General features: G+C 39.5%; 1 protein-coding gene and 2 long non-coding RNA genes across 4 annotated transcripts; 2 read left to right on the plus strand and 1 right to left on the minus strand.

The window, feature by feature from the left end:
• Positions 1–1429: 1429 nt before the first annotated feature.
• LOC116050690 lies at positions 1430–2730 on the plus strand. The gene is made up of 3 exons (XR_004105139.2): positions 1430–1505; positions 2157–2258; positions 2345–2730. It is a non-coding gene; the product is annotated as an uncharacterized LOC116050690 (long non-coding RNA).
• A 5189-nt stretch (positions 2731–7919) lies between these two features.
• Positions 7920–8832, minus strand: LOC116050686. Its single transcript, XR_004105135.2, has 4 exons — positions 8768–8832; positions 8564–8655; positions 8363–8473; positions 7920–7962 (listed from the first exon to the last, which is right to left on the minus strand). It is a non-coding gene; the product is annotated as an uncharacterized LOC116050686 (long non-coding RNA).
• A 4734-nt stretch (positions 8833–13566) lies between these two features.
• fut7 (fucosyltransferase 7) lies at positions 13567–16445 on the plus strand. Of its 2 annotated transcripts, none has more exons than XM_031300926.2 (2): positions 13567–14168; positions 15161–16445. In XM_031300926.2, exon 2 carries the CDS (start codon positions 15177–15179, stop codon positions 16212–16214), a length of 1038 nt encoding a protein of 345 aa, XP_031156786.1. In that variant the 5' UTR covers positions 13567–14168; positions 15161–15176; the 3' UTR covers positions 16215–16445. The 2 variants fall into 2 exon arrangements, with proteins under 2 accessions (XP_031156786.1, XP_031156784.1); XM_031300924.2 differs by having other exon boundaries at positions 13568–14168; positions 15125–16445.
• The last annotated feature ends 11344 nt before the right edge of the window (positions 16446–27789 follow it).

Below are 27789 nucleotides of genomic sequence, written 5' to 3' on the forward strand. Positions count from 1 at the left end.
CAAATGGTTCCAATTATTTCAAATACAGTGTATCTAACACACCCAAAGCCCAAGTTGTGGCAAAATAGTTTTTGAAGAATCTGTAGTTACTGCCTTTTTCCTTGGTATGGTGCCACGTTTTTGGTAAGTAATACAAAGCAAGAATACAGTAACTGCAAAACAGGGGTAAAATATCAAATTAAATATGAGGATTGATATGTACAAAGAATAAGCTAATATAAAGTAACAAAAACAGCCACATGTCCAATAATCTACCTACAACTACTTAGCTGGATGACAGGATAACTTTAAAGTCATTTTTCTCAGTTCTGCACTCTGCGTAGTTACTGCCTTTTTGCTTTGTAGGGCAGTATACTTTAACGAACTCCTCCTAGAGATTTCATCCGGCAGACTTCAAATTTGGTCTGTACCATCTCAACACCTTAAAGATGAAAAGTTATTAAAAGAAAAACTTTTCGTCAAACAGTGTGGGCGTGGCGTGGTGGCCATTTTGAGTGTTTAGCGATGAACAAAGAAATTGTTGTAACTTGAGTGTACGTTGTTGTATCTGCCCGAAATTTCTCACGATTGACAAGGGTCCAGGTCTGAGGACATCTACAAGCCAATATTTACTTTTGGTCATAGCGTCCCCCGCTGGCAACAGGAAATCTACCTTATTGGCAAACATCATCCGATTTACATACTTAAGCCACGCACCCTTTCATAAATGCTGACCCATCTAAGGTAGAGTCTTGTGTGAGGTATCATTGAACTCAGAAGAGAGTTCCTTTTTTATTGGTAAAGGTTTGCTCGGACCCCAATGCTTTGGCCACGCCCCCTTTCACAGCTAATGAACTGTATGACATAGAGTGCGGTATCCCTGAACCCGGCAGGGAGTTCCCTTTTCATTGGTGACGATTTGCAGTGTCTGAGTGCCGCGCAAATGCACGGTCGCAAGAAGCGGCGTCCTCCAGTCACCCCGACACGCAGAGGCTCGAGTGCCCGTCCATCGCTGCTTGCAGCTTTAATTATTATTATTATTACATCTTCAATTGCTTTGATTTTCTTTTTGTAGAGAGTTTGGATTAAACACTTCATTTCAATCTCAAAAAAACTTCCTTCAACATTTCAGAGTTCAAAGTTATGCTGGGAGAAGAAACCATTTGAATGTCCCAATATTGGTCCCTTTTTATCTATCATATCACTGTATACTTTAATATTGATTATTTGTCCCCACATCTATTTATGGATACAACTGTTGTGTGCTACTTTTAGGACTGGCATAGTGAGGTCCAGGTTCTTTCTGTCACAAATTCACCACTTGAGCACCCTAAGAAAGAGGCCAGAGATGAACAGGTGATAATGATGAACTGTAATCTGTCTAGAATTCTACACTTTTTTCAAGATATTTGTGCTTTTGATTTGAACTTTTACAACTGTTCACAGGATAGAAAGGAATGCTCTATATGTTGTGGTTGCTTTCCATCAGATGACATTGCTCTGCATGGAAGCTTGTGTGGTGAAAGGTTTGCTATTCTGTCATGTTAAATGTGCATCTTAACATGTTGTTCATTTTATTTCATTTGTTTCGTTTATATATCTTTTCATTAACTTTTTGGGTTGTAATTTTCCTGTCCAGAGTGAACAAATAGATAATTCTAAATACTGCTAAAGAGTACATATCCGCTACAGGAAATCATTCCTACCACAGACAATAAAACCTTTTAACACTTCATCTCTGAGTGTTAGATAAGACTCATATACATCACAACTGCACTGAATGCACCTTGCACAACCTTGCACAATCATGACTAGTGAAACAGTTGTACATTTTTACTCCCCAACTTGCACATTAGTTTATCTATATCTATTGAAACAGTTGTACATTTTATTTCCAAATTGTATATATTTTAAATATTGCTAGTGTATTATTCTATTATTATTTCATGTATATTGTTTCCTATTATTTAATGTTTACTCTGTATGTGTGCAGTGTGTCTGAAATTTTGCTGCTGCAACAACGTTATTTCCCGTTATTTCCCATTTTTTGGGATCAATAAAAAAATCTATCTATCTATCTATCTATCTATCTACATATGATTGTAAATGTGTTTGGTTTAAATGGATAATTATTGATACATTTTGCTGGAAAATGTTTTAATACTGATCATTCTCAGTCCACAGGATACTCCTGACTACAATTCCGACTTCTGTCCCACTTCAGGCCCTACTAGTAGTGTGCTATGCGAGGGAAGCGTGCCTTTGGCTGATATATCTAGGTGATTTTTGTGTTCTGCATTTATTATTCATCGGTTTTCTTAAAATTTAAATCAAAGTTATTGTTTTATTTTGCTTTTCTTAATAGTGAAGATGATATCCTCCAGTTGCTTGCAAATCAAGTAGATGCAAGCAAAGATTTTAAGATTTGCATCACCCGAGATGACCTTGTCCAAAGAGGCTTCATTCAGTGGCAAAGACAAAAGAAGGGCTCCCCTGTCAACAAACTCAATGTGACTTTCATTGGAGAAGCAGGAATTGAAACTGGTACATTAAGCAAAGAATTTTTGACGGGTAATGTACTGAAACTTCAGAAGTACAGGTTCAGTTACAGTTTGAGTTATTTCCTTAATTGTGTTGTCTTCATTTGTTATATTTACAAATTATAAATGGCATTTAGAGGCGACTGTTCAAGGGCAATGGCATAAAGGGAAAGAGTCCTGTCTACTCCATAAGTGACGTAGAAAATGGTTTCTACAGGTTTGCATTGTTTCATACTAGTCCTCGTTCTACAGTTTATGCATGTAAGAAAAGGTCATGTACAATGTTTGCATTTTTTGTTGATGACATGCAGAACTGCAGGAGTAGAGTTCTCAGTCAGCCTCGCTCAGGGTGGCCCAGCACCATGCTTCTTTAGAAATTGGTGTTTCCAGTTCCTTGCAACAGGAGACTTTGACACTTTGCAATTGACCAAAGACGATGTGGACGAGGCGTCAACTGATCTGACAGAGTTGACAGAAGAAATTGTGAGCTGTGGTTACACAGGGCTTGTAAAGTTGGACAGGAAGGACAGTATTATAAGGTGTGTAAATTATGTATGTACACATACATTTGTGTGTCAGAAAATCAAATCAGAAAATATTATTTTGTTGCACATCGTTTTGGAAGAATACAAAGACATACAGTATATAATGTGAATTATTGACTTTATTTTTGTTATCTTTAGGCAGATGCTGATTACATAATGAGCATCTTAGTGCTTGAGCTGAGTGAGAGGGGAAGTCCAAGGCATCTAAGAGAAAATGCCATCATAAACTTCTTCCAGGACTTTCTGCAAGACCTCGAAATCACAGGTTTGACTTTTTTTTTTCTTACAGCAAACAAAACTTAAGAGTTTTCAGCACAATTTGCCATACAGACAGTTGTTACTTGAAAAAGAACTGTTTATAGTTTTCTTCTACTTTCATTAAGTGTACATGAAAATAAAAAAAAAATAATGCAGTAGGTGCAGGCTGAATTGGGCTGTATTTTCCCGAAATGTGTTTTTGATTCTTACATCATTGTAATAAAAAGCTGATTTGTTTAAAAAAAATGTTTTGGTTTTGTTGTTTTTCCATCCTGCAGGTCAGGATGAAGACTAGGGTGTGTGTGAGCCTTTGACCCGAGAAGCACCACAAAGTCTGAATGAAGAATGTCTGGAACAGCAAATAAACTTGAGCTTGTCGGTCTTAACAGTGATGCAGTGGTTAACTGGACAAAGGCACAAGCCCCTTCTTCTCTCAGAAAGGGTAGATTTTAAATTAAATGTAAGATTTGAACACTACTGCAAAGAACAAATGCCTGGTCACCACATTTGTAACCCACTTGTGAGTGCCTGCACAAATACAATATATCTTCCTGTTGCACATATGAATACATACAGTGAGTTCAGAGATATAATGACAGTAGCGATCAGAATGAGTAGAGGTTTCGGCTGAGTTTAGAAGCCATGTTTTCATGACCACCCATGTTTTATTAGTCAAAGTCAGCCAGTATTGTGTGTTAGGCATTTTCAAGAGATGCCGTTAATGGCAAGATCTTTGAAAAATATGTTCAGTGAATGATTCACTATTTTGTATAAATATTCCTCTATAGCATATTGGTTTTTATACTGAAAAATTACAAAATGTGTATTTTAGGACCATTGCTAACAGAATAGATTGAAAAATAAGTAAAGAACTTAATAAGGATAAAACTGCAAGTGTGATGCTCAGTTTCTGTTCCTCAGATCAAGGTAACTGTTACTATTGAAGAGCTTTCAAATTGTTCCATCTTCCACAGATGTAGTACTTCCATGTTATTCAAGTAAAATACATTTTCTGCAGAATTTGGAGTTCTTTACAAGTATATTCCAATTAAATAGTCCTCAAGATTGACTTGATAACAAATCTGGTTGATGTTGATGTCAAATAAACCTCAATTTGATTTGGGGTCTCTTTTTCCTTATGAATGTTAACTACATCATAAGTTAGTGTGCATAGTCCAGTAGAAATTAACATCATGGTCAAAAGTCAAGTTCTTACTTGGCTGTATTTATTTGTTATTCATTGAAAGTGTACAGCTTAGTCCATGTTAGTTTTCTTTCGATTGCTAAACGACAGTGGGCACAACTGGAGTAACGTGCAAAATTCAAACTACAGTCTGCACAGCAGCAGTTCATGTGAACCAATCTCTAGTTCGTTTTGCATTGCTTAAACACAGTTTTCAAAACTCTACACACTTATCCCATCACTTTAACCACAATATGCACAACACTGTGGATTTAAAGCACTTTGTTTAAATGCTAACACACTTCTGTCAAAATTGTTAACCACACATTTAAAACAGAATAGCTTTCAGTCTGGTGCCTATCAAACACTGCTGATTGCAATTTTAGCTGAAACCCTAAGCAGGTGTCTTGTTTTAGACTAGTTAGTGAACATATACGGTATTTACACAGAGAAAGCTCGGAAGGCCTTTTTTTGTACACAAACACCAAATAATAATGAAACAATTATACACTGTACCGTTTGAGAGAAACAGGTAAAAGAGCAAAGATACCAATATGTCAAGGTAAGATGTCTGAGGTTACATACGCAGCTATAAAAAAATAGTGAAAAACACTACCTTTACTATAGTTAAACTGGACTTCCTGTTTTTCAGAAAGTAATGGCGGTGAAAGCTATGGAAACACCACATTCATTTGTATTTAGAGATGATGCAGACATCCACTGGATGGGTGGTAGAATTATGCCACTGGCAGACTCTTCTGTCACTCTGTCATGGTTCCAGTCCAAGAAAAGATCTTGTATATCCTGTAATTGACAAGTTATTTTATAAGACTGCAGATGCTTTTAGAATACTTTACAAAATGATTTAACTCAAATGATTAGGTTTGCATTTCATTTATATAAAAATTATCCAAAACTAAATTTTAAAAAGGTTGAAGTTCTCTGGAGCAGGCACAGGGTTCTGGAGAAGTCCTATTGTCCAAAGTTGATTGGGAGTCAGGTTTTGTTCAGTTCGCATGGCATGGTTATCCCACCCTTCTGTGAAAGTGTCAAGGTCCCTCTGGAGGCGTGGTACAAATACATAGTGGGCACAAAATAAATGCAGACTGTTGGAGGGATCTAGCAGGCAATCCTCTTCAAGACTGTGAAGTAGTTCGTAATATACACCATAGGTGTGATTGGCAAAGGACAAAAAAGCAGGAAAATATACGGTGCACCCATGACGCTGCGACAGCCCCCTCCCCCTCCTCATTTTAAAAAAAAATAAACCATTAAATGGCACTTTCTGGAGAGTTTTGTGCAAAGAAATGGAGAAATTGAGTTTTACATGATATGTAGGTGTTAGGGCATTTAGCATTTACATTACTGTTAATCAGTCATCACTTGATTACACATTTCAGTACCTTGTTATAATATAAATAATAATAGTGCCACATGAAGAGACAGTGCAGCATATGACAGTAGCAACAGCTGAGAAGATTTGGGTCTGTGGTGACCAGGTCCACCTCACACAAACTTCCTTCTCCTATTCTCTCTCCTTACTACCACACCCACACCCACACACACCCACACCCACACCCACACCAGCCCACATTACCACGCCCATGCAGCCCCACCGACGGACATTTACGGATTTTTAAACATTTAATGTAACTGGCAACAATGCTTTCTACTTTTTAAAGAGCACACGTTTATAACAAATTTTTATTTATGCCGTTTGTATGCTGTTACTGTCATTCTCTACAGTATGTAGGTATGTAGTATGTATGTTGTCACTGTCTGTTCAATTGTCCGTGTTTCTCTCTGTTGACACTGTACATATTAAGTTATAACTCTAACTCTGCAATTTAAATGTTTTTTATGGCTGTCTGTGATTATACTTCAGGGTTTTTCCTTGCTCAGAATTTGTCTTTGCGGGAACATACAAAGCAGTCTGGGGGTCCTCCCCCAGGAAATTCTGAGGGTAAATGACTTCAATTCCTGCATTCTGATACATTTTTAGGCACCAATTTATGGTAAAAATGTCAATATTTATTGCAAGGAAATCACAAAATTCTGGTGGCAGGTAACAATTCAAAATACAAAATATAATGGAATATTATTATATTCAGTAGTCCAGTAAGGAGGCTTTCACATCCGGGACGTGGGCCGGATACAACAACACTTGACCCTAAAGTCCAGTTGTTTGTAGGATTGACTTAGGCTACTTAATCAGTGATGTTGAATATAGCCTAGAGTGTAACGGACCACCACAGTTCATACATACATGTGAACCGCGGATTAATTGCAGAGTTTAATCTACATAGTGTAAAACTACTACGTGAATGGGGCACAGCAGAAAGACAGAGCAGAGCGACGCTGCTTGTTCAGGGTTTTCATGTGTACTCCTATAGGCCTACACTTTGCATCAGGCGTTAAAACCAACTGTACCAAATTAGACTATTATTTAACGCGAGACGTTTTTAACCGCTAATAAAACTGTCTCAATTTAATACTAATGCCGTCAGACGGCCGCGCGGACAGACAGCAGTCGGAGTTCTGGCAGAGCTCTGCGCCGGTCAGCAGCGGCTTCTCACTGTACAGCGTACGTTACTCACCATCGATCGACTGTTAGCTTCAGCTGGCTAACGTTAGCTGTCAACCTCCCGACTAGCTAGTGATCTAGCGAGGATTAGCCCTTCAGACCGCAGTGGACTTCAGTGGACTCTCCATCCAATCTCCCGACTGGACCTTCGTCTACCACAACTGCCGGACTCTTTCAAATACATGTACTCCCTGTCTCCGCCGATCACTTGGTAGCGTTGGTCAGCTATCAGCTTACGCCAGCTAGCTTCTGTTAGCTTCGACCGACTGACGGCTCGCCCAGCACATCTTTTCGCTGTAGAGCTCTTTTAGCCATGTTTCCCGGCTCAACACTAAGTTAGTGTGGGCCACTACCTTTCTGCACTGCTGAAAATGGTGCTCCTAAAATATTCCTCACTGCAACTTCTCAACGTCATCTGCTACGTCGCTTCAGCTTGCATTGCCAACATAAAATAAAAATATTGTCCCGTTGTCGGCTTCAGCTAAGAAGATAGTTCGCCCCCACACGTCCAAAATTCTTATTCAAATAACCTTCCGCAACGATTGCAGGCTCTTTGGTGGAGCTCTGCTTTGAATGAAGTTACATCGTGACAAATTAATGGACCACTTGCGGAGTGATATGAAGACATGAGTCAGAGGCACAAAAAACGTTGACAGCAGTGACCGGTCATTATGTTTACCAATACCCCCGACCTGTGCCTTGCGACACCCCCCCTCCCCCCTCCAAAAAAACCAACAAAAAAAAGCGGATTTGCATGATTTACGAGAGCTTCATTTTCAGGTCAGAAAAGCCGGATTTCCGGAATTATCCGGAAGAATCACACCCGTGATACACGTTACCGCCATCCACACATCACGCCACAAGCGCTCCACCCTACGTATTTATTAAGATAAATACAAAAACTATCAGTGCACCATTTTAAAGAATCAGTACATATTTTATATTACAGGCATAAATACACAAATCACAGTTGATGGTTTTGCAATTGCAAACTCTAAAACTTCTGACGCCAACACAGTTTACAATAAGTGCTGATTATCCCATTGTATCTGGATAGTTTCTAGACGAGATGCTGCTGTTGACATCTTTGAAAGCAATTCTGAAAAGCTGATATCACATTCACATACATTTCATTTGGGTAGTCACAGGAGTATAAGTGGTAAGATGTCTAAATAAACACATAGGATAATTGGGAAAATACTGTACTGTCTTGTGATTTGGGGTACCAAACCTTATACCAACAAACAAAAGTAACCCTTATTTTGATATTTACCTTTGATTATGCACACTTTTTCCAGATATGTAGCTTGCTCTGCCACAGCCATGAACAGTTAACATGCAGTGAGCGATGCCAACGTTTTCTACCCCTTGGTCTCCTCTAACTCTAAATTATAACATAAGACACAGACAAAGCGTAATGTTTTCAGCCAATTCATCTTGATGAAAAAGGACAATACTGGAGTCCATTAATAACCTTAATGGAAAGACAAACTTTTCAACAGAGCTCATGAAGAAGCCAAGCGCAGTTGATGCCTTGTTGTTGTTAGAAGCACCCAGGTACATGATCTACAGCATAGAAACAAAATACTTTAGTAAATATACATTATGGAATATGGTAGGTCCAGTTACAATGAGTTTGTTTGGAACAAAAATAAAAACATCCAATTTAAATGTTTACCTTTCGTGAATAACCATCGATCCCGGCAAAGATGACAATGCCATATATGAAAAAAAAAAAAAATCTTTCATACAAATGTGACAATATACAGGAAAACTGATAACGACAAATAAATGTACTTATGACATTTTTATTTTACACAATTTGTTCACAATATCATACTATACAATATAAATAAACATAATTTCTTCATTAGTTCATATATTTCACACTGTTCAACTAGGATTGTGCAATCACTGGACACAAAAAAACTTCACTGTCTTAGTATTCGAGACAATGTTCTTCAGATGGTCAGAGTAACATAAAATTATTTGTAAGCTCAGACAAAACAAACAAGACAAAAAAAAGACTATTGTTACAACAGACAACATTTATGTATATGGCTCACCCATATTATACAGAGAGCTGTACTGTACCTGATAGGTTTGTGGTTTGTGTCCACGTGGACCAGTGAGTGGGGACCCTTGACGGAATATATTCTTCTAGCGACACAGCCCAAGCCTGTACATCTCTCAAAGATCCCTGCAGAATCCACCCTGTGCATGGACGCTGAAACCTGCTCCCATTTTACACTGTGCCCCATAGATTGCAGTTCGCCCTTCATCATTCTGTAGCCAATATGTGCCATCCTTAATTTAACTGAACGCACAAGGCTGTCCAGCTCCTCATTTGTCAGGTTGCTGCATGATCGCTTAACTGATAGTCCCTCTTCTCGCATCCGCCGAAACACAGTCCTTTTGCAGACACCCAGTAGCTTAGCTATGCAGGGGATGGACAGCTGCATATCAATGAGGTTTTGCAGATGTTCTTTTGATACAACAAAATTTGGCTGTCCCCCACTACCCCCCACAACCTCTACATAGGAAGAAGCTAAATGTCTTTGCTGCTCTTCTTGCAAATGAAGAATTTTCAAAACATCAGACAAGGCACAAACAACATCTTGTGGCAGCTCTACTACATTAGTAAAAGAGTGCACAAGTCCCATTTCATGGCTTAAAACAAAATGTAAATAGTCAAATTCCACTGGCTGACATTGAAGAAATTCCTGAAGCCTTCTTAACATTCTTTCCATGAACTGCCTCCCGATCGAAGTAGCCTGTAATTATACAGAATATACACACAACTCACTGAAATCGGATGAAACATGTAATAGTTATGCCTTCATCCAGAAATACCATAAAAATACTTTTTTTTGTTTACAAAAATTACATAGTATTGCAATATGGGATGTCCAAGTAAACCGATTAACACTATCAATTAAAAATGTACTCAACTGAGATACATGTTTATAATGTTAACTGTTATGTTCTAAGGCAGTTTGTTTAAGAGATGTCAGTGAACACGTTATACTATGTTAGTGAGTGTGTGATTTGCCTAGAAACCTGTCAGTCAGCAGAAATACCTTTGGAGTACAGTCATGGGGGAGGGATGTTATGTTCCATGTGCCTAACAGGGTGTGTTTGCGGCAGACAGAGAGCACGGGGCTAAAGAGAGATGCTCGAGAATCAGTTCAGTAGGTTTGTTATGCTGGCATTATGTATGGCCTACAGCCTGTGTTGGCATTCTCTAATAAGTGCCAGCAAACGCAGTCACTTTCTCCCAGCTCCTTAACATTTTCCTACACGGAAATCTGGTCTATTATGTGGTCATACACAGCACATGCAGTTCTGAGGATTCAGTGTCTGTGCATCTCCATTTACAGCGCGGCAGGTGCAGTCAGGTGCAGCATACAATCATCCGTTCTAAGTAGTAAGTAAGTAAGTTTAATATTAAGTAAGTAGTTTAATATTAATATTTACATCGGTTAATAATAGTTAACAAGCGTCGGTTTGGAACATTTTTTAAAATGGACACCCCTAACTGCAACGTATGAACCGTGCTAACATTATACAAATAATATCTGATTGATTGAATAGCCCGAAGCAGCCAATGCGGCCTCCATCTTTATTTACAGATCACCATAAAAGTTATATCACAATATTAGAAAGGCAAATTTGATTACCGTTATCTGATGGAGTCTGCCATCTCCACTTCAGCAACACCTCTTTTGGCCTGATGTAATGCTCAGTGTTTGAGCTGTACTGGGGGGCAATGCTGCTGCGTTAGCATGTTTATGAGGCCGCTCCTAGAAGACAGAATATGAAAAAATACTAGATTATAGAGGACAGATTGAGATTGATTGATCCTGGGCGGGAGAAATTAGCTAACATTACCATTAGCCATAATTTAGCCAACGTTAGCTGACGTGCGGTATTAGCTATCATTAACGTTAGCTTGTGATCGCGCTAACATCTGCCAAAACAGCACAAAGTCCATTAAAGGTTAACATTAAACCTGCCCGCTTCTATTTGAAAACAAAAAAGTAGAAGTGCAGAAGTAAACAGACTTACTTGAGATTTGGTGGCTGCAGGTGAACGTGCTGAAGTCATGTGCGGTCATAAGGTCATTCCAGGCATCTGTGAGGACAACAACAGACTCAAGGCCGTTTTTTCGAGGAGCCTGTCGCTGCAGCCTGTGGGAAGGCGGCGCCTGACATCAAGCCCCGCCCACATCCAAGTCAGCCATTTTTTTTTGCCTACATCACTCCCCATACGCTCGAACGCAGGCTGCAGCGAGATGCACTTGGTTTTTTCAGGCACGCACAGTCAAGTATGCAAATTATCCCTAAATCGCGCCATCCTGATCCCTCCCCTCAAGCCAAAACAGTGACAGAAAGTAGAAACTGAAAACCAGTGACATTGTAAAAATCCTGACAGCGTAAAAAAAACTTAAAATAATAATTATTATTTTTTATTATTTATTATTAGGGCTGTCAAAATAATGCGTTAATTTCGATTAATTAATCTGAGAAAAAATAACGCGTTAAAAAAAATAACGCAGATTAATCCATTCCAGCCGTTCTAGCCACCATTGGACTGTAAAATGAAGGAGGGAGACGAGAATGTGCTGCCTGGATCATTAATCGGAACATTTACTTCTAAAAATCTTCTTCCTGCCAACCCTGGCTACCGAAATCTGGTGCCACTGATATGTCTGCGCTCTTCTCTCTGATGCTCTGAAACAGACGATACACAAACACCGCTGCACGTGTCGCTAGTTAACACTATACTCAACAGCAGCTAACGTTAGCCTACCGCTAGCTAGTAGCTGAATTAAAAACTTTGACTGTTTGACTGTGTTTTAGCCGTCGGAAAAACAACACAGACGGTGCGTTCAACGAAACTGGTAAACTACAGTAGTGGTGCATTTTAAGTTATTGTAAATGTCCTTTTCCCACCTGGTGGTTGTTTTTGTTGTTCAACAGCAATTTACTAGTGAAATAAGTTATTGTTATTGTTATACATTATTATTAAATCATTTAATTTTGACCATATGGCCTTAGCAATAAACAAGCCGTTCTTTAATGTCACCAACTGTTGTTTAGTACCCTTTTTTTTTCTTTTCTTTTTTTTACTTTCTTAAAAAGTATCGGTTCAGGCACCGTTAATTATGTATGCGATTAATTTCGATTAATTAATTACAGAGTATGTAATTAATTAGATTTTTTTTTTTAATCGATTGACAGCCCTATTTATTATTAATAAATAATAATCTGAACGTTTTAGTTCACAGGGATTTCTCTAAAATACGTTTACCTCATTATTTGAGGTTATAAGTTTTGCCCACGTTTAACATGAAAATCCAACATCATAACATTGTAGATATAACAGAAAATACAGAAAAGCATAATATGTCCACTTTAATTTACCTTCATCCATTGTGTCAATTCCGGCATTTGTCATGGCCTAGGAGTCTGGTTATGGCAGTATTGTTAACTGTCAGTGCAGAAACATACAAAAAAATTAAATTAAAACTGTGAGTTAGAGCAGTGCATTAGTGTAAATCAACCGGAACAGTGTGGAAGTGCACTAGTTCTGCATCAGGTTCTGCATTAAAAACCAAACATGAACTGGGCGAAACAGCTCGTTGAAACGGTTATGATGTGGTTGGTGCCTACAGGAGCTGTGTCACCCTGTACCCCTTTCCTCTGCAGGGCTGCAAGAACAGGAAGAGGAAGACCAGCTTGTGGTTAAAAAAATGAATGTTAATGTTTTTGACTACCACTTGTTGCTGCTTGCTGTGTTAATTCTGCAAACAGCAGATGCATGAGCAGTTTAACAGGTAAAGAAATGAAAGTTAAACAGGGTGGTATGGTGGAAGGCTTCTGTGGTGATGGGCTAGGGGTTTTACCACCCTCTAACCCTAACCCAGCTAATCATGAGAGTAAACACACCGGAACTCAATGCACTGAAGAGGCTGAAGTAAATCTGAAGTGAATAAAATCATGTGTGTGGGATTCATTTGAAATGACTGCATGATAGATGACTGTTTTTCCTTTTTGTTGCTGCTCCTTTCTGCTGACCACTGATTGAAGTGGCACACAAAGTGTCACACGCTGCCACTGAGAAGCTGTGTGTGTGTGTGTGTGTGTGTGTGTGTGTGTGTGTGTGTGTGTGTGTGTGTGTGTGTGTGTGTGGGAATGAAGTGTCAAGCAATAGCTGAGTAAAAATTTTGAATTTACCTCAACGTGAACTGGAACGCCCAGGGTGAAACAGTTCGTTGAAACGGTTATGATGTGGTTGGTGCCTACAGGAGCTTTGTCAACCTGTGCCCATTTCCTCTGCAGGGCTGCAAGAACAGGAAGAGGAAGACCAGCTTATGGTTAAAAAATGTAATATCACTTGCTGCTGACTGTGCTAATTCTACATAATGTTTTTCCTTTTGTTGCTGCTCCTGTCTGCTGACCACTGATTGAAGTGGCACTAAACCGTCGCACCCTGCCACCGAGAAGCTCTCTCTTTGTGTGTGTGTGTGTGTATGAAGTGTCAAGCAATAGATGAGTCAAAATGTTGAGGGGGGCAGGATTTCCTTTATATTCTTGGATTCGTTGATTAGTACAAAGCTCTATAGGCAGCAGTCAGCCTGATGCCATGTCACCGGGTAAGTGCCAATAACTCTGCCAAACTCATTTTATTTCATTTAAATCCACCTGCTGATATCTACATTATTACTACAGGTTCAATTTAATACAGATAGTGTACAGAATGCTATATGTGTCCACAGGGTGATGGGAAATGCATAAAATTTCTTTTCATTCTGAATTTCTTTTTTTTCCTCTTAAAAAGTTCTGTTTTCAACTTGATGTTAAGTTTGTGGTGTACCCAGTTATCAGGGTGCACCATCTTCAGAAATCCTCTTTCTGCCAGTTTCATTATACATCATCATCAACCTACACAAGAAATATATTTTAAATGCTTATCAGAAAGTAGGGGGGCAGGGGCAGGATTTCCTTTATATTCTTGGATTCGTTGATTAGTACAAAGCTCTATAGGCAGCAGTCAGCCTGATGCCATGTCACCGGGTAAGTGCCAATAACTCTGCCAAACTCATTTTATTTCATTTAAATCCACCTGCTGATATCTACATTATTACTACAGGTTCAATTTAATACAGATAGTGTACAGAATGCTATATGTGTCCACAGGGTGATGGGAAATGCATAAAATTATTTTCATTCTGAATTTCTTTTTTTTCCTCTTAAAAAGTTCTGTTTTCAACTTGATGTTAAGTTTGTGGTGTACCCAGTTATCAGGGTGCACCATCTTCAGAAATCCTCTTTCTGCCAGTTTCATTATACATCATCATCAACCTACACAAGAAATATATTTTAAATGCTTATCAGAAAGTAAGTTATTATTATAATAAAACATACTGATATTGAATACTGAATATTAGTGCTGTGCTCAGAATTACTTTGATCACAAACTTTTCAATTTTAAGTTAAACCTTTAACATTCTAACATTCATTATATACATACATTTTTGTTAGCAGTTACAAGTGTGCAATACTTGACGTAATCCTTAAAAAAAACATCCAACAAAAGCAGAAATTACTTTTGTAATGAAATCACCGTACAGTGAGAGGAAGACACAGACAGCAGTTTAGATTTCATCAAATGATCTGCCAGAGTTTTACTCCTTTGTATAAAAAAACAAAGTGCCATTTATTCACATTTTTTTCTCAAGAATTTTCCAAAGGTTTGACCATATTAGAAGAAACACCTAATGATTACTGCACTTTTATTGAAGTATTTTCTTACAGATGTGATGCAAGCTCACTTCTTATTAACCTGTAACAAAATTAGCCAACTGATAAATGTTGTCTAACAAATTAAACATTTTTTGAAGTTAAAACAAATGAAATGCCTTCCGCAGTAGGAGATGTTGTTGTTAACACATTGTCCTCTTCAGTTCCTGCACTAATGAGAACATGAAAGTGTTATAATATCTCTGATCTACCCTTCCTTCCTTTCTAAGAGTTCCAGCTGAGTGATCTGTGCCCTTTTGACGCAGAATACGCCCGGCAAGCATGACAACATTGAGATCCCGAGCCTTCCTCCTCCTCCTCCTCCTCATCTCCCTCTCATCCCTGCTTTATTACAGCTTCTTGGACCAGAAGCTCTATCTGCAGAAATATCATCCAGCTGTTTCTAAGAGAAACATCAGCATCCTGCTGTGGCACTGGCCATTTGGCCGCTCTTACAGGCTTGATGGAGACAAATGCCTCGAGATGTACAACATCAGTCACTGTTTCCTCACTGACAACACATCCACCTTCCCGTCTGCTGATGTGGTTGTCTTCCACCACCAGGAGTTGAGAAGAGGTCTGTCCCCGCTGCCCCTGCACCTAGATCGCCCGGCCTCCCAGCATTGGGTGTGGCTGTCAATGGAGCCTCCTATCAACAATGCAAACCTCACACAGCTCACCGGCCTCTTTAACTGGACGATGAGCTACAGACGTGATGCAGACATATTCATCCCATATGGAAAAACCATGGTAGGAGGTGATGAGCTAGGTTTCCAGGCTGCTTCAAATCACTCCTGCCTTGTCAGCTGGGTGGTCAGCAGATACAGACCTCACCAGGCTAGGGCTTGTGTTTACCAAAATCTAAAGAAGTATATCCCCATAGAGGTATACGGAAAGTGGAACAAGAAACCCCTATCAAAAAAGAAGCTGTTGCCCACAATTGCAAAGTGTGTTTTCTACCTGTCTTTTGAGAACTCTGAGGCAAAGGATTACATCAGTGAGAAGCTCTGGAGGAACGCTTTCCAAGCAGGGGTCATACCAGTAGTTCTCGGCCCCAGCAGGGTGACCTATGAAGCCCTGGCTCCCCCTGGTTCCTTTATCCATGTAGCTGATTTCAAGAGCACAGCAGATCTGGCTGCCTATCTGAAGCATGTGGCTGCAGACAGACAGGCCTATGAGGAGTACTTCCAGTGGCACCACACTCACAGAATAAAAACCTACACTGACTGGAGAGAAAGGCTGTGTCAAATCTGTGTTAAATACCCCAGTTTACCAGCCAATAAAGTCTATCAGGACCTGGAGAGCTGGGTTAATAGCTAATAGCGTATCTCTTCATGCTTTCAGGTTACTGAGATGTTTTTTTCATTGGGACTGCTGATGCTACTGGGTTACCACATGGAAATGTTAAAATACTATACAGTGACAATTTGATGTGGGATTAGACATGTCTCAGTCAGCCATGCAGTTTTGTAACTGCATGCCACAGAAACAAATCTCAAGTGGTTGGTTGTGTTGGCTGTGCACTTCACAATAAAGCGGAAGTGGGAACCTGTGTGTAACCATATATAAACATGTTCCATTTGTTAAAACTACAGAGACAAGCTTCTCTTTACAACAAGCTACACTGTAAAAACAAACATAAAAATTAAAATAATTGTTTAATAACAGTTTTTGCACTATTTTTTTTAAGTCTTTTTATAATTACGTGTGTTTAAGTGTTTTTTTTAAGTGTTGTACTCACTAAAATTAAGTACGGGTTAGTGAAAGTTTATTGCATATTGAGTAAATGCACTCTTTCATTCAAGGCAATATCATTTTCTATATTTTGTTTTGAATTAAGTTTTTATTATTAGATTTACATGTAGAGTTTAAGTTCAGGGAATGAATAGCAGAAAAAAATTATTTCAATCATATCTGTTTGCACTCATTTATCTGTTTGCACTAATTTATTTGACTTAAATCAACTTAATTTTGTGCTGTGTACAGAGAATAAACATGATACAAAAACACTTTTAAAACAGGAATTGAAAATATTGCCAACAATGGTATTGTAAAAAAAAAAAACTGGTGAGATTTCAGACAGGACATCCTAAATGACCAAAATTCAACAACTAGAAACTGAATATGCTTAAACTAATCACCTTGAAGTCTTTAAATAATAAACTTAAACACTTATGTTTAACAAACTGTAAAGAATTAGCTGGAAAAAAAAACTAATGAAAGCTGAACCACACACAAATGTTAAAATACTATACAGTGACAATTTGATGTGGGATTACATGTGTTTCAGTCAGCCATGCACAAACTGAAAGTAAAGATATGATGAACTTAAACCCTGTGTTTTACTAATTGTAAAGAATTAGCTGGAATACCGGCGCTAGTTAGTCATCACACAGTTCAAGGACCGGCCCACTGATACCATCAGGTCCTGCTGCTTTCTTGGTGTTCACATGTTTGAAAGCCCTCCTGACGTCGTACTCAGAAAGGAAGAGGGGTGTGAGATCCATTAACCTCAGCTTCAGTTGTTTTTGCTTGTTGGCTGCTGATGGCCTCAAAGTCAAGATAAAATTTGTTTTGCTTTCACAGCTGCAATTGACAAGGAGGAGGGTGTGGGATTTTAATTAGTCATAGTTCTTAGACCTTGCCACATGCATCTGGGGTTGCCCTCCTGAAATTGTAATTCCACTTTTTTCCTGTAGTGTCTTTTTTCCTCCTTTACTGCTCTTCTTACATTGTAGGCTGCTGCTTTAAAATTGTCTGTGTTTCCTAGTCTATATCCTTCGCATTCCACCTCCGGGATTGCTCCGAATCTGCAGGAAATTCCGCTGGATGCATGTATTAACCGTTTCCTTCCGCTGTCTTTGTGTTGGAATTTTAAATTCTGTGGAGTTATGAGGACTATTGTTGACTATCTGTCCAATCTGAGTTTTCTCTCGCACGACTATTTTGCAGAGGCTGTGTGGAGTTTAGCACCGCCCATCACGACTGTGATTGGTTTAAAGAAATGCCATTAAACCAGAGCACGTTTTCCTCCCCTGATGCTATGTGGAGTAGCCAGACCCTCCTTCAGCGCACTTTAGAGGAGGATCTGGCAAAGCGACTACAGACTGCAGTCTGGCAACTACTGTTTCCAGACTGCAGTCCTAATTTGTTCTAATTAGAGCCTAATTCTTTCTTCATTTATCCTATGTGTAGTAAGAGCTCTATTTTAATACACCAGAACCTGCCTTTTGATTACTTGCACAGCTTAGCACTAATGGTCTTCACAAGTCCATTAAGTTCTGAGGAATGCAGAGCCAACCCAGGACCCCAGTGCAAATTTTACCGTCTTTGTGTTAATATGTCTAATACCCAACTGGATCTTAATGAACTCAGTATCAGTTCTGACCAGGCTGACTGTTGTAATTACTGCGGAAGAAAATATTTTAGGAAATCAGTAGCCTATGTAAATAATTTATGCCAATAGATGACAATATATTTTTGGAATTTGATTGACAGATCATTGTTGCATAACATGGGTTTATCTTACTTGCTATAGATGAATCAGCACTTGACAGCCTCTTTAACAAGGCCATGGAGCCCTACTGACATTGACTCTCAACACCTCCACCCCGCCCCTAGTCACAACACTTTGCACTTTGCATTACTACTTCGCACATTGTAGGCAGCTGCTTTATACTTGTGTGTGTGTGTATATATATATATATATATATATATATATATATATATATATATATATATATATAAAATAGGTTTTCTTTTCTTGTGGTGTGTGAGTATATACATATGCAGCAAATTGTAAAGAATGTGTAGGATGATATAAATATGAAGCCATTCATGATGATTGTTATGATATATGATAGGATTGATAGGATTAAATATGCTTTTGCTTCTTCCTATTTCTTTTTGAAAAATGTTATTGTATTTTTTTTTTTTTTATGTTCGAAATAAAGCATTCATTCAATCATTCATTTGTTTATGGCATTGTGGATGGTGTTGGTGGTGCATGGTTTCTGGTTGTGGAATGATATAACTATAGTTTAGGTACCATTTTGTAAACAAGAAAAAAGAGGTGAATATCCCACAAATTGCAACAGAAACTCTTTCAACTGATATAGTCTCACAAAAGTGTCCTCTATAACATAAAAAGTCCTAAGAGATCCAAGTGGTGGAAAGTATAGAAAAATACTAAAATCGATGATGCCACAATTTCCCATTGCAGTTAAGGGGAGACTGTAGAGGTGAATAGGGAATATCTTTTAATTAACAGAAATCACCATGAAACTTTCCCAGTTGATTATTTACATTAAGACATTATTTTTTTTTTTTCAAAAGTTTTCTGAACTTTTATGTTTAATTATGCACTTGAGTAATTGTTACAGGGTGTCTTGGTGTACCGCTTAGGCAACAGCTCCACCCTGTGGTTAAATCGGGTATGTTAGTAGGTAACTGAAAAGTCAGCGCTGTCGTGTTCTACCAGTGTGTGTGCCAGAAGGAGACCATGATGTCTCACCCACTCCCCACACGTCCCTGGCAGATAGTGAGCATAGACCTGTTCAACCAGGCAGGAAAGGATTTTCTGCTCGTGGTGGACCAGATATTTTATAAATATTTTAAATAACACAAAACAACTAAATGGTGGTAGGTAATACATCTGATTTCATAAACTGCTTTATTAAAGGGCTCTCTGGGTCATGTGACAAGTAGGCTAAGTAAGTCCAGCGATTCTCAGCTAGCATGTAATAATGTTGTAGTTATGTGGTTGGACTCGTTACACGAAAATATGGACATGAGATTTTTATCACGTCGAGCTCCAAACGACACAACTAGTCAGCCATCGGGATCTAACAAGGATACAACACAAACAACAATAACCGATGATGACGATAGGCAAACAGACACCGTTGTGAACTTAGCGGGAACTTCGAGCAGCTCTGGATCAGCAGCAACCGCTAACAGTCCTGACGTTCACCCCACAGATGCACTAGCTGCACTAGGTAACAGATTATCTTGGACAAAAACACAGCTGTCCCAAGCAACCTGCTCTGCTCCAATTCCCCTCAAAATGTGAAATGAAGTACAAAGCGATCGTTTTCCACTTACTTCTACAAGAATTACCCTTGGCCTGAGTATTCCGTTAGAAAGGATGCAGTCTATGTTATGGTTTTGGTGTTGTGTCTGTCATTTTTTGTAGCCTGGTTTTCTGTCATGTCTTGTTTCCTTCTGTTTTTGTGATTTTCGGTCTTGTCTTGTTTTATTTTCGGTTTCCTGTTTTATTATGATAATCTGTTCTCTGTCTTGTCTTGTCTAGTTTTACTCTCTGTTTTCCCGCCCTTGTGATTGCCCTAATGTGTTTCACCTGTTTCCCAGCCTTGTGTCACCTGTCTTGTGTTTCCTCGTTACCCTGTGTATGTAGTCTTTGTCTTCCCCTTGTTTTTTGTCAGATCATTTTGTGTCCTGTCGTGGTGTTCTGTGTAAAGGCCGTTTCACATTGTACGCGGCATGCGCTGCGCTCGCCGCTAGGTTGTCCTATTCCAAACTATATTTGTTGTGCTTGCCGCCGGGCTCAGCACAAATTTACGTCATACATGCGCCAATATTTGAATGCACGTCACGTCTGCGTCCTGTGTTTACATCAGACGTGCAGTACATGCGACATTGTAGATACACAGTAGTGATTTGGTGGAAACGATGTTTCTGTCTTTGAAACAAAAGAAAGCCTTGGCACTTGCCCTGGTTGTGAGGAGAAGACGGAGGAAGGCACCCGCAAGAAGGGTGTGGGTGCACGAGACCCTCAGGTCCAGAGAGCAGTTGGGGGCTGGTGAAGGAGCTCCGCTTTCACTGTGACCGGTTCCAGGGGTACAGGGATGCAACAACATTCCGAAAGCCCATTTCTACAACGGAGCGTCTGGCTATTTGTCTGTCCCTGACGTGTGGCTCCAGACAAGACAGTATGGAAAAGTACTTCCAAGTCTGCCTCTGCACCACTTTTTTGTCTCCTCTCCTTTATGTACCTGTCCCTTAGGTTCTTCCACCTTTTCTTACACTCCTCCTCTAAATAGATGAAGACGTGTGGATTATTTTCATTTCTAAATAAAATGTTGCATTTCAACACTATGTGTCATTGCATGTTTATATACTTAAGAGGTCTGCAGTCATTTCAGTTGGGTATAATAAAGCTAAGATATGAGCCTACATTCATACATGCATCATTCATTCTCTGGAAAACACTTTGTTTAATGCATATGTGCAATTAATTCCTCCAAAACTGGAGCTTACACACTTGGAAATGGGTAGTTATTCTGTGTAAAGGCCATATACCTACCTATATCTACATATGTGAACTTCAATGAAAATGAACATGACTTGTGTCAATCAGTCCAAACATATTTTACATCATATAAACATACAAATACAATATTATTATTGTGTAATAACAACCGAGTATAAATTGTAATTTCCCCATTGGGGATCAATAAAGAGTATAAATTATAATTTGTTTTATAAAAAATACAAATATATCCTACAAATACCTGTATGGAGCTGTATAATCAACTTGGTATTTGGTTTTCGCAGCTCACAACAGTAGGCTACAGTTCTTCGCAGTTGCTTTGGCGTATTTCTCAGATCAGAGATGACAATAATGTGTAACATTGTCACATAGGGAATAGTGCTCCCTTTCCTGTGCATTGTTCATTAGACTATACTTACAGAGTGAACTGTTAAATATGGACAACAACACAAAGCAGACAGTCAGTTTGATTCATTGTTACTTGCTTTGGACATAAACAAAAGATTTCCAGAAAGATACACAATTTTTCAGGTCAGTCACTATGCGGTGCAGTTTACACCAATTGTTTTAAGAAATGCACTCACTGTTGTGCAAATGCAATTATGATTTGACAAATGCACCAAAGTAACTGAGAAAAAATGTAACATAGGATTGTATTTCAGTGGAGACATATATGTTGATTTCACATAGCTAAAACCAACCTGAATGATTTAGCCTAAATTAAGAGGCTACAATAACCTACACAGCTGGCATGCTTATTATTGTGAAATATGCTTCCACAGCATAGTTTTGCGTCCGAGGTCTCTGTACGAGCTCAAAGTTGTGTCGTAGCCTATACAGCTCTGTGAGATCGCTGGCGGCCAAAATCAACCTCTCATTCATGTTCCGTTTGTGGATCCACGTGTGTTCGGTGTTTACTTTTTTTTCTTTTTATTCAGACACGTCCCAGCGCACTGCGGCCGCTCTTGCGCGTGCCGCGGTCAAAGTTGAACCATGTTGAACTTTGACCGCGGCACGCGCAAGAGCGGCCAGCCGCAAAATGCCGCTTGCGCTGCGCTTTGCTCAGCGCAGCGGCAGACCAGTTCTTTTGCGCGCATGTCATTGACAATAATGGGTTTCATAGCGCAGCGCTGCCGTTTGCGCGTACAATGTGAATGGCCCTTCAGTCTGTATTTTCGTCTCCTGTCTGTATTCCTTAGTGATTGCTCCTGTCCGTATTTTTGCTCCAGTCTCTTAGTTTTGTGTTAGTCTTCCCAGCGGTCTCTGCTCAGTTTTGTTTTTTAGCTCTGTTTTTTCATTCTGCATTTTGGACTACCTCAGTTATACTCCTTATGTTTATTTTTCTGCGTTTTCACTATTTTTGTATTCCTGTTGGTTTTGTACCCTGGATTTTTGTTTTTGAATTAAATCTTCACATCAAAACTATCCTCAGTTATCTGCCTCTGCATTTTGGGTCCGCATTTTCACCAGCCACACTTAACAGTCTACTGTTTTGCTTGTCGCCATTTCCAGACTGAAAGCTGCGTTGAGGACACATTTAGAAAGGGCATGAGTGACTGGAAAAAACTGAGCAGTAAACTAGAGAAACATGGAAAAAGCCAGGCCCATCTGAACTGTATGATTAAATGGAATAACTTCCAAGCCAGCTTATCCTCAAATGGATCTATTGCAGCTAAACTGTCTGAAAGCCATAAAGCTACAGTTGAAAAGAACAGAGGTTATCTATGCAAAGTAGTTGATGTTGTGAGGCTACTGTCTAAACTTGGATTGCCCTTTCTTGGGCACAAGGAGGGAGAAGAGTCAGAATCGTGTGGCAATTTCCTCAAGGTTTGCAGTTTTTTATCAAAATATGATGCTGATTTTGAAAACATGCAATCCAATTATTTTAATGCCACAAGCCCAGATTTTCAAAATTAAATAATTGACATCTGTGCACACATGCTTTACAACAACATTGCTGAAAAGGTGCAGGAAACTGGATTTTCTCCATAATTGCTTCATAAAGGCTAGGTACTCCAAAACTGAGCAGCTGTCAGTGTGCATACGATATGCAGAGGAATTGGAAATCAATGAGCGTTTTTTTTGTGTTTTATGGACTGCTCTGCATCTCGCGACGCTGCTGGGATTGTGGAGGTCATCTACAAAGGGCTTGATATGTGTGGTCTTAAAAACATCCCAATTGTGGCACAGAGTTACGACGGTGTGATGTCAGGTCATGTGTCTGGTGTGCAGCAGCGCATCAAAGAGACTCACCCCTACGCAGCCTACATACACTGCTTGGCGCACAAATTAAATTTAGTGCTTGTGGAGTGCTGTTCCGTGAACCGATGCGTGAAATCATTCCTGAGCATTACTGACAATGTGTATTCACTGTTTTCGGAACCGTCAAACCACCAGAGATTTACTGAACTCCAAAAATCCTTGAATGTGAAAGTAAGTAGTTCAGCCCAGTGAGACGAGATGGGCATGCAAGTGGAGATGTGTGAAATCAGTGAAAAGTCACTACTCTGCGATTACGGAGTGTTTGAGAGAAATTAGTGAAGAGGGAGAGAAGTGGTCAGCGCAAGCCAGTGGTATCCATGACTTCATGTCGAGAATGTCATTCATTACAAGCCTTGTTGTGTTTGAGGAGATACTGCGTGTGATCCATGTTACGCACAAGGCCCTACAGTCATCCAACTGCACACTGTCCGAAGCTGCGGCCCTTACTGACAGCCTAAAAGCACACTTTGTGTCTAAAAGGCAGGCAGACTCCTGGAGCGATGTGTGGAAGCCAGTCAAACAGTTTTGCCTGGACAACAACATTGCCGTGCCCGAAGAAAACACTGACCGTCAGGTTCACGTCCCCGCAGGCCCTGCCGCACCCAAATTAAACATGTTTCAAATCCGCCCACCTCTCTTGATGGTTTCTTGATTACCAGTACTTTAGGGCAAAGGGAAACAACCCATGAATTCAATTCAATTTTATTTATAGTATCAATTCATAAGAGTTATCTCAAGACACTTGATAGAGACAGATAGAGTAGGTCTAGACCACACTCTATAATTTACAAAGACCCAACAATTCTAGTAATTCCCCAGCAGAGAGTCCTGACTATCAGCAGAAACTATTTTCCTGTGCTGGACACTCTCATCAATGAGCTGGAAAGGAAGTTCTCTGGAGAGTACATGGAGCTTGTACGTGTGTGTGCCGCAGTTTTGACATGCGACGAAAATGGAATTGATCGACTATTACAAAAATACATGGCACTAAAAGTTAACCCCCTTGTTGCAGCCGCGATGAAGCTTGTCAAAGTCTCTGCTAATGCACCAATTTCAATGGAGCATCTTAAAAAAGCTGTAAAAATTAACCTACCCATATCTCTATAAACTTTTACAGTTAGCTCTCACTCTGCCGATTGGGTCATCTACCTCTGAGAGATGTGGGGAGGTGGAGGACGGGCTGTAGAAATCCCAACGCTCCCTCTCTCCTCCTCTTCCTCCACTCCACTGATGTAAAAATCAAAAGTGGGGAGTGTTATGTGAGTGTGTGACTGTCAGTTGAAAATGTTCTGTCTTGTCAGACTTATAAACCAAGAGAAAGGCAAATCTGTATCTATGCATACTGTAGCCTCTCACATGGCCTCTTTTTTTCTTTTATCCCGTGTCTCACAAAATGTTTTAAATGTTTCATTAAGTACAACAAAATGCGAAATATAACTTGTTTTTTTAATCGTTCTCATTGCCACAAAAGGTGATTTGAAAAAAGGAAAGAAAAACTTTTAAAATATTTTCGTTTTGGTTGAAGATATTTTAACAGTGCAAAAGTCGTCCACATTTCATTGCCGATCCTAATTGCGTCCGAAGATGCAACAATAAGTCAAGTGGCTTCTACCTGTTTACAAATAGAATATGATTGTATTGTTGTATTATTTTTCTTCTTCTTTGGGATAAAAATAAACATATATGTTTATTTAGCATGTTTGTTTTGTCCATATGTGCTCGTGCTGTGTTCCCCAAGTGGTAGGCCAGGTCTCAGCTGCTACGAGTTTTTTTTTTTTGATCTTACTACAGGAAGGGAGATGTTACAGGGTGTCTTGTTGCACTGCTTAGGCAACAGCTCCACCCTGTGGTTATGTGGGTATGTTTGTAGGTAACAGAAAAGTCAGCGCTGCCGTGTTCTACCAGTGTGTGCCAGTATGCTGTACGTGAATACACGGATCTTAAACCAATGACTGACTAGTGTCTTTATTCTTCAACATACAACAATAATCCAGAGGAGTTAAAGTGCTCATATTATGCTTTTTGGCTTTTATCCTTTCCTTTATTGTGTTACATATCTTTTTGTGCACGTTATAGGTTTACAAAGTGAAAAAGCCCAAAGTCCACCCCAAAGGGAATTACCATCTCCAACAGAAAACACTGCTCACAAACTGCTCCAAACTGCTCCCCCCACCCCCCACCACGACACACAAGCACGCACAACACACAAAACACACACACACACACACACACACACACACACACACACACACACACACACACATTCTTTATTCTAAAAATGATACCTTTGGTTTACATATGTTTGTAGTTTTATTTTCTTGTTTCATGCTACTGTATACAACACTGTTACTCTTACAAACATGATGTTTTGTCCAATAAATATTTTCTGTTTTACTGTAACATTACATTGTTGTTTACAGTGCACTTTTCAACCACTCTGAGCAGATTACTTTCACTCTAGAACATTGTAAATGTAGATATAGGCCTATGAAAGACAAAAGAGCTTTAGATTTAGAACAACAGTGTGTACATGGTATATCCAAAAATTTACTATTATGAAAAAAGTGTTTGCCATTTGATGCAAATGCTTAATTTTGAGATGTGTTTATGGTATTTTGAATGCAGTGTTTCATTTTGAAGGAGATGTGAGGCATTTTGCATTTTGTGTGTGCAGTTTTGGGAATTGTGTGTAGAGTTTTGAAAAAAGGAGACATAGTTTTGAAAATGTGTGTAAGCAGTTGGAAAAAACTAAGTAAAATTAAGAAAACATGCTTTTCAGCCTTTACTTCCGTGACGAACGTGCGTCATTTTGTAACACGTTATAATGCTCGCCTAGCTGCTAGCATGGCACTCCCTCATGCTCTGCAACTGACTAGCTAGCAGTACTTACTGCGCATGTGTGACTCCCAGCAAAGATGGTACAGAAGTGTGATGCCTCACTCTGTAGCTAAAACATAGAGCTCAATACACAGGGTGAAAAGAGGAGCTGTAGCAATGTGCAGTACAACAAAAAGGTGGTGTTTTCTGAAAATTAAACCACATAAACATATTCTGGTACAACCTCTAAATACAATTCTGAACCTGAAAATGAGCATAATATGAGCACTTTAAGTATTGTGGTGCTGCAGAGATGTCCACGGCCTACAAATCCTCTCCTACAGACTAAAGAAAAAAATCTTTGTTTGGTACAGATCATACAGATACTTGGAGACCGCCTTCTTGGCATCTTTATGGGTGATTTGGCTGGTCATGACGTTTTTCTTTAAGCCTCCTGCAAGAAACAAATATAACGGTCACTTACTTCATATGTGCCAACACAACTCTCAGCCAGGACTGTAAAGGCAACTAGGTTAAGAAAAGCGCTATATCAATTAAGATTAATATTAGAACTACACATATACTCTTGAACACACAAGTTAGGCAACTGAGAGACACGTGCGAACACACTGCCCAGCCAGGACAACAAACACTCCATACACAATATTTAAAATCAACATGTTTATAACGTTAGGGTATTGTGACACCTTTCTAGTATCGGTACAACTTAAAACATTATCCACATGCACACCTACCATATATTACTTCATACTGTTTTAAGGCCTTGAACTCTCTCTTCCCGTTTCGGCCCACAAAGTTGTACTGCCTGGATAGGCCATGGTGTAGGAGGAAGGTCATCATCCTTCTTGTGGCCTCGTCGACAGTTCCCCCCCCATGTCAGTCACAGCTGCAACCTGAGGGGGAACAAAGGCAATTTAAAGCAAATGTATCTATATTGCTCACTGGAGTAGACCACTCAACATGAAAGAACTGCCAAGAGCAACATGTTGTCCTTGATTTGTCTTCGAGGGGTTTCTGGTGACGTGGTGACGGGTTGAAACATCGGGCCATCTAAGGTTACCCAGAGGTGGTGGAAGTGTAGGCCTAGTAGATGGAGGCAGTGGAGGAGAAGACCTGAGGTTGGATGGAGGCGGTGGAGGTGTCAGCACAGACCTGAGGGTGGATGGAGGCAGTGGAGGTGTCTGCATAGATCTGAGGTTGGATGGAGGCAGTGGAGGTGTCAGCACAGATCTGAGGTTGGATGGAGCCGGTGGAGGTGATGACCTGAGGGTGGATGGAGGTGTAGGTTTGATGGGGCTGGCGGACCAATTGTCATCATCCTCATTCCTTTTCAGAATCCTGTGCCAACAAATCATCAATCATAGACTCCTTTTCAAGGAGACGCAAATGTTCCTCCACTTTCGCTGATATTTTCCTCCTTTTAATTCTTTATGAACACTCCATTATTTCTATAAAAAAATAAAATTAAAAAAAATTAAAAAAAGCATTTTAGTTTTTAGCTAT

The sequence above is a fragment of the Sander lucioperca genome, chromosome 2, assembly GCF_008315115.2.
Source record: "Sander lucioperca isolate FBNREF2018 chromosome 2, SLUC_FBN_1.2, whole genome shotgun sequence".
In the NCBI taxonomy this organism is placed as follows: Eukaryota; Metazoa; Chordata; class Actinopteri; order Perciformes; family Percidae; genus Sander; species Sander lucioperca.